Raw genomic sequence first — 8,878 nt, forward strand, 5'->3', positions numbered from 1 at the left:
AAAATAGAATTTCAGACATTGCAGGCTTGTGACCAATCTGACCATCATGTGGTGCAAATACTTTCCAGAATAAAAAACATCTGCCCTGTGTTTCAAACACTTGCCAAACTTCACCGCTGGCTAAATACCCATACATTTCCACAAACCTAAAATATTCATTTAAAAAAAATGTAAGGTAACCCTAACCACTCTCGTCATAGACTCCATGTTCCAGTCACTGCCTGTGAGGCTACAATCCACACAGCGAGGAAAAAGTACTAGCGCAAACAATACAGATTTTTGTGCACCAAACCCTAGAGCCACTTCTATCCCAGTCCTCACACATACATAATAAAGAAGTCGGGCATGAAAAAAGAACAAGAAAATTTGTGTGTATGTACAATGGAAAGAGGCAAGGATGGAGGGAGGGAAAAAGTTGTAGGAATGCTGTTTTTGGTTTTTTATTGACTGAGGGCGGGACATTCAGAAGCACATATAGGGCCCGAACTCAGCAGGAAAAGCTGTACAGGAACACTTTCCCCTTCATCAACATCATCATCATCATCAAATTAAAACACCCTTTAATCATCATCTTTAAACTATCCTAAGATATTATGGGAAGACAGAAGGTGATTCTGGAAAAGATGGCTCGGATCTTTCATGTTCGGAACGTGCTAATACGACAGGCACTGGCAGAATGCCTGGGCACTCTCATTCTAGTGGTGAGAAAATTCTGTTGTTTTTGTCATCGATGAGTTCGTGATGAGACCACCTGATTTCAGCTATGATGAAAATGCCATGCAGTTAGATTTAATGTCCTTATTGTAAATCAGTTTATTCATTTTGAGGGGAATGTTTGTTAACAATTCAGAGGAGTAGTGTTTAAAAATGTCTGACTTGCAGCTGTTGTGGTTAATTACATTTTCTATAATTATCTTTTCAAAACTTCAAAATGTACAATAGGCTATTCCATGTTTTAAAAAATCTGAAATGTCAGTTGTTAATTAGTTTGTTAAAAAACATTGTGCTTAGCTTGATACATGGATGATAAATCACTAATGATGCAAAGATTGATTTACTGTCTATGGAGAATGTGGAAAAATGCATGCATACAAGATATCAAACATAATCTAGATGCTTTCATCTGCTGAAAAGGTTGAAATTTCCATTCAGCTATACCTGAGGGGAGCTTTTTTCCTCATTTTGCAAATGATTCACTGAGGGAGGTTTTTATGTTCTTTTTACCCACTCTTATGAAAATTATATTTGTATACATTATACTTTCACTACATTTATACTTTCATAATTTTCCTACTTTTAATAAGAACATGTTTTTTTTTCTCAGCTTTTGCCAATAACGGTTATTAAAGCATGGAATTGTATGAATGTTCAAAGCTAAAATAAGTTTTAATTTTGTAACTACATTTGTAGCTGTGAGATGATATAATTGGAGTTGAATCTGAGTTGAGTTGTGCTGATAGCCAATTAGCTGCTTTACTCAAGTTTCAGACACTGTAGAGTGGGCCAGTTCATATTTTAGTTATATTCTTCAGTGAAATGAAGACACTGGAACTGTGTTCATGTAACTAAGATATTTTACCACTGAAACTGCTTAAACACAAGCAAACAGGCTCTAAACAATAAGAAGCTAGTAAATTATAATGTAATATTAATAGGTCAACCAAGTTGGTCACAACACATTGTCAGTCATCTGGTCAAAAAATAATATTAATAACAACATTTTATTCTTCTCCTCTCTAATTGAATTGAATCACTGAACACAAACAATAACTAGTGATAGAAAATAATATTGTTTTGTTAGTATCAGACACCTCCGATTATAGCTGTTAATTTGTTGCTCCTCTGCTAAACCTCAAAAGAAACGTTCTTGCTTCTGAGACTAATTTTCACTTCAGCAGAACAATACAAACATAACTAGAGTTGCCTTGAAATTAATGAAGTATTCCATGTCATCTCCTGGTGAACACATTTCTGTTGGTGTACTTTGTATTCTGACATTTTAAAAAGACTAAAGTAGCTTATACAATGCAGTTAGCAGGTAAGCACAAACAACTGGGTCTATAATCCAGAATCCAAGACAGCCATATCCGGAATAAATTTGACACACCATAGAGGGATCACAGGTTAAACCATATCTCATCATCTGTTTTCAATGGAACTAAGACTCCAGATCAGCAATATCTGGAGAAAAATAGAGCTCCCCCAATGCCCATCTGTTGTTTTCTGATGGTACTGTGCGGTCTGCGAACCCCCCATCCAGAGGCTGATCATGCGGCTCAATAATGGCTGGCAAACACAGACAGGCTAGAGGGCATCGCACAATGAGAGAGAGAGCAAGTACACACACACACACAGTCATACACATACCATCTATCAAATCCACATGGTGCCCATAATGTTTCACATTCTTCAAATGCAGTCCTCAAACAAAAAAAAAACAGGTACATGAAGCCTCTGAGAATCATAATACGTCAATCTAAAACCTGCAATCATTCAGTGAGATTTATTAGCTGAAAATGCCACTTATTTAATCTAGAGCTAGTCTCAGAGTTAAGCAATTGGTTAATTGGAATTCTATTCTTAATTTCTCCATTTATAGATGTTTGGATGTGGTGCCGTCGCCCAGTTGATTCTAAGTGGAGGCTCTCATGGAATGTTTCTGACGGTGAATTTCGCTTTTGGTTTCGCTGCTACATTGGGAATCCTAGTTTGTGGGCAAGTCTCAGGTAACGTTGATCATAAGCTTCTTAAAATGTTTTTTCTTTTCCTTGGAGAACACAGGAAATTTCGAATTTCAGATGTGGCATTTCACTTCAGTGAGTCACATACAGATCAGAACCAGATATTAAAATGTGAAGGCCTTTGCTCAAACATTCACCAGATGGATTTAAACTGGTAAAATGACACTACATTCTTTCCTACTTTTAGAATATTTTATTTTCAGATATTATTGGCTGGAATCAAGGGTTGCCTCATGGTTAAAGTTCACTCAATGGATGTACTGTACCTGGAGGCTTCGGTTCCATTTTTGATGAAAAACCAAAACAATATCAGACAATATCAAATGGCAGTTTGACATTAACGTTTGAAACCGAGGAATGCTGCAAATAAATAAGTGTTTGGGCTATAAGTGAAGTCTTGGACGAGAAGGAAGTGACAGACAGTTCCCAGACATAGATTAAGCCTAATCCATGGCTAAAAAGTTTAGGCTTAATCAGCACGTGCCAAACCATCCACAAAAATGTAAACTGCTTGTTTATGGTATATACTTCCATTTTTATTGTGTTCTGTGAAGATCTAATTTCAAACTTATTGAGAAATACACGTTTATGTTTCACAGGAGGTCACATAAACCCTACTGTAACCTTTTCCCTTTGCTTGTTGGGGAGAGAGCCCTGGAGGAAATTTCCCGTGTACTTCCTGGCCCAGACTCTAGGGGCTTTTCTTGGCTCAGGAATAATATTTGGCATGTATATTGGTGAGTTTTAGGATTTCATTTTTGTTGTCAATAATCCACATTTTTCTCAGTCCACATCCTGGGTCAGTCTGTTGCAGCCAAAAATGAAACTGCTCAGTTTATGAGGATTGTGGTTGTGAACTGAAAGCTTTTGATGATCTAAAAGAGATTTGATGTTTTGCAGATGCAATTTGGGACTATGGACAAGGTTCTCTAGTCGTTGTAGGGGACAATGCAACGGCTGGAATCTTTGCTACATACCCTTCTAAACACCTTACTTTGCTCAATGGCTTTTTTGATCAGGTAAGACAAGAAAATCAGCATTAATTGAAGATATATTTAAGAATGTCTCAGTGTTTTTTGTGCATATTATAAGTGTTGTTTTGGACCCCGTTGACTTTAATTGTTATGGACAAAAACAGTTGAAACATCTTCAGAATATCATCTTTTGTGTTGCACAGAAAAATGAACATTTTATAACAATATGAGGGTGAGTAAATGATAACAGAATTTTCATTGAGTGAACTAACCAATATTTTTCACAGATGATTGGCACGGCAGCTCTCATAGTTTGTATCCTAGCCATTGTCGACCCTTACAATATTCTTCAAATGCAGTCCTCAAACAAAAAAAAACAGGTACATGAAGCCTCTGAGAATCATAATACGTCAAACTAAAACCTGCAATCATTCAGTGAGATTTATTAGCTGAAAATGCCACTTATTTAATCTAGAGCTAGTCTCAGAGTTAAGCAATTGGTTAATTGGAATTCTATTCTTAATTTCTCCATTTATAGATGTTTGGATGTGGTGCCGTCGCCCAGTTGATTCTAAGTGGAGGCTCTCATGGAATGTTTCTGACGGTGAATTTCGCTTTTGGTTTCGCTGCTACATTGGGAATCCTAGTTTGTGGGCAAGTCTCAGGTAACGTTGATCATAAGCTTCTTAAAATGTTTTTTCTTTTCCTTGGAGAACACAGGAAATTTCGAATTTCAGATGTGGCATTTCACTTCAGTGAGTCACATACAGATCAGAACCAGATATTAAAATGTGAAGGCCTTTGCTCAAACATTCACCAGATGGATTTAAACTGGTAAAATGACACTACATTCTTTCCTACTTTTAGAATATTTTATTTTCAGATATTATTGGCTGGAATCAAGGGTTGCCTCATGGTTAAAGTTCACTCAATGGATGTACTGTACCTGGAGGCTTCGGTTCCATTTTTGATGAAAAACCAAAACAATATCAGACAATATCAAATGGCAGTTTGACATTAACGTTTGAAACCGAGGAATGCTGCAAATAAATAAGTGTTTGGGCTATAAGTGAAGTCTTGGACGAGAAGGAAGTGACAGACAGTTCCCAGACATAGATTAAGCCTAATCCATGGCTAAAAAGTTTAGGCTTAATCAGCACGTGCCAAACCATCCACAAAAATGTAAACTGCTTGTTTATGGTATATACTTCCATTTTTATTGTGTTCTGTGAAGATCTAATTTCAAACTTATTGAGAAATACACGTTTATGTTTCACAGGAGGTCACATAAACCCTACTGTAACCTTTTCCCTTTGCTTGTTGGGGAGAGAGCCCTGGAGGAAATTTCCCGTGTACTTCCTGGCCCAGACTCTAGGGGCTTTTCTTGGCTCAGGAATAATATTTGGCATGTATATTGGTGAGTTATAGGATTTCATTTTTGTTGTCAATAATCCACATTTTTCTCAGTCCACATCCTGGGTCAGTCTGTTGCAGCCAAAAATGAAACTGCTCAGTTTATGAGGATTGTGGTTGTGAACTGAAAGCTTTTGATGATCTAAAAGAGATTTGATGTTTTGCAGATGCAATTTGGGACTATGGACAAGGTTCTCTAGTCGTTGTAGGGGACAATGCAACGGCTGGAATCTTTGCTACATACCCTTCTAAACACCTTACTTTGCTCAATGGCTTTTTTGATCAGGTAAGACAAGAAAATCAGCATTCATTGAAGATATATTTAAGAATGTCTCAGTGTTTTTTGTGCATATTATAAGTGTTGTTTTGGACCCCGTTGACTTTAATTGTTATGGACAAAAACAGTTGAAACATCTTCAGAATATCATCTTTTGTGTTGCACAGAAAAATGAACATTTTATAACAATATGAGGGTGAGTAAATGATAACAGAATTTTCATTGAGTGAACTAACCAATATTTTTCACAGATGATTGGCACGGCAGCTCTCATAGTTTGTATCCTAGCCATTGTCGACCCTTACAATAATCCCATCCCACAAGGACTGGAGGCCTTCACTGTGGGCTTTGTAGTTCTAGTGATTGGTCAGTCCATGGGCTTTAACTCAGGTTATGCTGTAAACCCAGCCAGAGACTTGGGACCTCGGATCTTCACAGCACTTGCTGGATGGGGCTCAGAGGTGTTCTCGTAAGTCACATTTGATTTAATGTATACATTTTTTCCCAGCCATTTTACTGTTGATATCATCTCTACCATCAATTTGTGTTCCATTGACCACAGAGCAAACTCTTACTGGTCCTTTGTGCCCATCTTTGCCCCGTTCATTGGTGCCATGTTGGGTGTGATGGTGTATCAGCTGATGGTGGGATACCATGTGGAAGGAGAAGCAAGAGATAAAAGGGAAGCAGAGGAAAGAGAAGAGAAGGAAAGACTCAAACTCTCTGCTGTTTCTAAGAAGGAGACAGCGTAAGTCTGGGACCAAATGGAGTTGATTTTTCCACAGTTCCGTTCAGCTTCTAAATTTAAATTTAGCTCTCATGACAATATAGTAGCAATATTGTGCATCTTGTACCCACATTAAATCATAACTTTTGACAGTCACCGGATGGCTGTTCCCTTGACATCATGATTAGACACAAAGTAATTAGTTGTATTTTTTTGTACTGTGTGTGTGCAATTAGTTGATGTCCAAACAATTTAATTGATATATCAATGTGCATTTCACTCTAATTATGCTGACCAGGACCTCTGTTTTATACATAAACTTACTAGTTATCCTTTTCAATTTATTCCAAAAATGCCCAATCATAGCCAAATTAATTCATCCAATCTGCTAACAAGTGAGTTGTTGTCACCCGTTCATTTATCTCTAATGCTTTTATCTGCATAATGAATAATTATGAATAAGGGATATGATTTATGAAAACCTTCACCCTTATAAATACTAAATCAAAGTCATAAAAGTACCTGTTTTACTAATATTCCAGCATTATAAGTGAATAATAATGAGTGCTGTAATTATGCAGTGAGAAATCCAATGTTGCTTTTTGCCTTTTTGGGAACGTATTTGTTTTGCAAGTATATGTTATGATATATTATGTGCCTGTTTCTGTTCTGGGAAAATGACTGAGTTTACACTGACTATGCATATAATATATTGTTTTCATTTATATTATGCACGTCAAAAATAAACTGCATTTTTGGTAAGGCATTAGGATTCTGATGGATCTGTATATTTGTAGTATTTATATATATGAGAAACATCAAGCACAAAATGTATTTTTTTAAATGATCTTGTCATTTAACTGCAAGGAATGCCTTTGTTGTCCATTCATGTAATTGCTTAGTATTAACAGGGTTTCTAAAGGAGAATCAAGGTTCCTTTGCTGTTAAATAACTTTGCAGATTAATGCAAGTATAGATGTATACAAATTTATCTAGATGTATACAAATTTATCTGTGCAAAGTTTGCAGTCACATTTTGGAACAAGCCAAGAAGCGTCTGTCCACAAATAGGCGTATATCAAACCTCTGTTCTGTTTTCTGCAGTAAAAACTGAGTGGGCAGGTTAAAGTGAATTGTCACAAACCACTGCTTGGATTCATGGCAATAAACAATGAGTAAAACAAAAGAGCTGTAATTTAGCTTAAAACTGCAGACATGACTTATACTTGCTTGAAATAAAATGATCACACTGTAAACAAACAAACTTTATATACACTGAACAAAATTATAAACGCAACACTTTTGTTTTTGCCCCCATTTTTCATGAGCTGAACTCAAAGATCTAAGACTTTTTCTATGTACACAAAAGGCCTATTTCTCTCAAATATTGTTCACAAATCTGTCTAAATCTGTGTTAGTGAGCACTTCTCCTTTGCCAAGATAATCCATCCACCTCACAGGTGTGGCATATCAAGATGCTGATTAGACAGCATGATTATTGCACAGGTGTGCCTTAGGCTGGCCACAATAAAAGGCCACTCTAAAATGTGCAGTTTTATCACACAGCGCAATGCCACAGATGTCGCAAGTTTTGAGGGAGCGTGCAATTGGCATGCTGACTGCAGGAATGTCCACCAGAGCTGTTGCCCATGAATTGAATGTTAATTTCTCTACCATAAGCCATCTCCAAAGGCGTTTCAGAGAATTTGGCAGTACATCCAACCGGCCTTAGTCTTAGATCTTTGAGTTCAGCTCATGAAAAATGGGGGCAAAAACAAAAGTGTTGCGTTTATAATTTTGTTCAGTGTATGACTCAGACTTACTGGCATTACAGGGCATAAAACTCTGCACTTTCAAATGGGTTAAATTCAAATTTCACCTATTGGAGAAAGAAGAGAAATATGTCATTTCTTGATGTACACTGAATGAAATATGTTTTAAGCCTGCAGAGGATGGTATCTGCTGTATCACTAAATTATATTTACCTGAACAAAATTTTGTTTAAAACATAATTTAAGCATTCAATACGAGTGTTTTTGATATCTGTCAACCTCATTGGTGTAAACTGTAGTAGATGTTGCAACCTAATAAAAGTTAAGCCAATACATTCTTAGGTATATCACGTAAAAAAAATCTTATATGCATTGATCACAACTCACTCTCAAGTAAATCTTCCAAATGGAAAGGAAAGATTGCAGTGCCTATTTAGCTCAGTGAAGGGGAAAATAGATAATGAAAATAAGAGATGTGTTTATTGGCATGAGTTGGACGGAGATAACCCAGACCATGAATCTTAAATCAATGAGCATGCACACAGAGTCGGTTTGTAGAAAATTAATGCAGATGTTAAAAAGAATGTTTGTGGAATTGAGTTTGGGAATTTGGGATGAGATTTGAGGCAAGCTAATCGAGGCTTTTGAAACCATTAAACCAATTTTCTTGTCGTCTTTGGATTTCTGGGTTCGGAACAGCTACAGGCTCCATCCACAAATGTACAAAATTCTTGAGGTTTTTTCAGATGTGTCAAAGCACAACTTAAAATGCAAGTCATTTTTCCACATATGATGTTTTATTAACAAGTTTCGGGAGGAGAACGATCAGATAATCAATCAGTCTGGCCCAGGTGGAGCTCATCAGCTAATCACCTTAACAAGCACAATACGTATATATATATATATATATATATATATTCACTGGGTTCGGGCTTTAACCCGAGCTCAGAGCCCTCCCTCTGGACAGCACGCCA

At 36.8% G+C, this 8,878-nt stretch overlaps 1 protein-coding gene across 2 annotated transcripts; it reads left to right on the forward strand.

Annotated features, from left to right (window-relative positions):
- Window positions 1-508: 508 nt before the first annotated feature.
- On the forward strand, window positions 509-6,891 carry LOC107692335 (aquaporin-3-like). 2 transcript variants are annotated; one of them, XM_016491316.1, is made up of 6 exons: window positions 509-701; window positions 2,600-2,726; window positions 3,341-3,478; window positions 3,642-3,760; window positions 5,657-5,874; window positions 5,968-6,891. In XM_016491316.1, the coding sequence occupies exons 1-6, from the start codon at window positions 594-596 to the stop codon at window positions 6,155-6,157; spliced, it is 900 nt and encodes a 299-aa protein (XP_016346802.1). In that variant the 5' UTR covers window positions 509-593; the 3' UTR covers window positions 6,158-6,891. The 2 variants fall into 2 exon arrangements, with proteins under 2 accessions (XP_016346802.1, XP_016346801.1); XM_016491315.1 differs by lacking the exons at window positions 509-701; window positions 2,600-2,726; window positions 3,341-3,478; window positions 3,642-3,760 and adding exons at window positions 4,254-4,380; window positions 4,995-5,132; window positions 5,296-5,414.
- Window positions 6,892-8,878: the final 1,987 nt, after the last annotated feature.

This window comes from Sinocyclocheilus anshuiensis, unplaced genomic scaffold (genome assembly GCF_001515605.1).
Source record: "Sinocyclocheilus anshuiensis isolate Anshui unplaced genomic scaffold, SAMN03320099.WGS_v1.1 scaffold478, whole genome shotgun sequence".
Lineage (NCBI taxonomy): Eukaryota > Metazoa > Chordata > Actinopteri > Cypriniformes > Cyprinidae > Sinocyclocheilus > Sinocyclocheilus anshuiensis.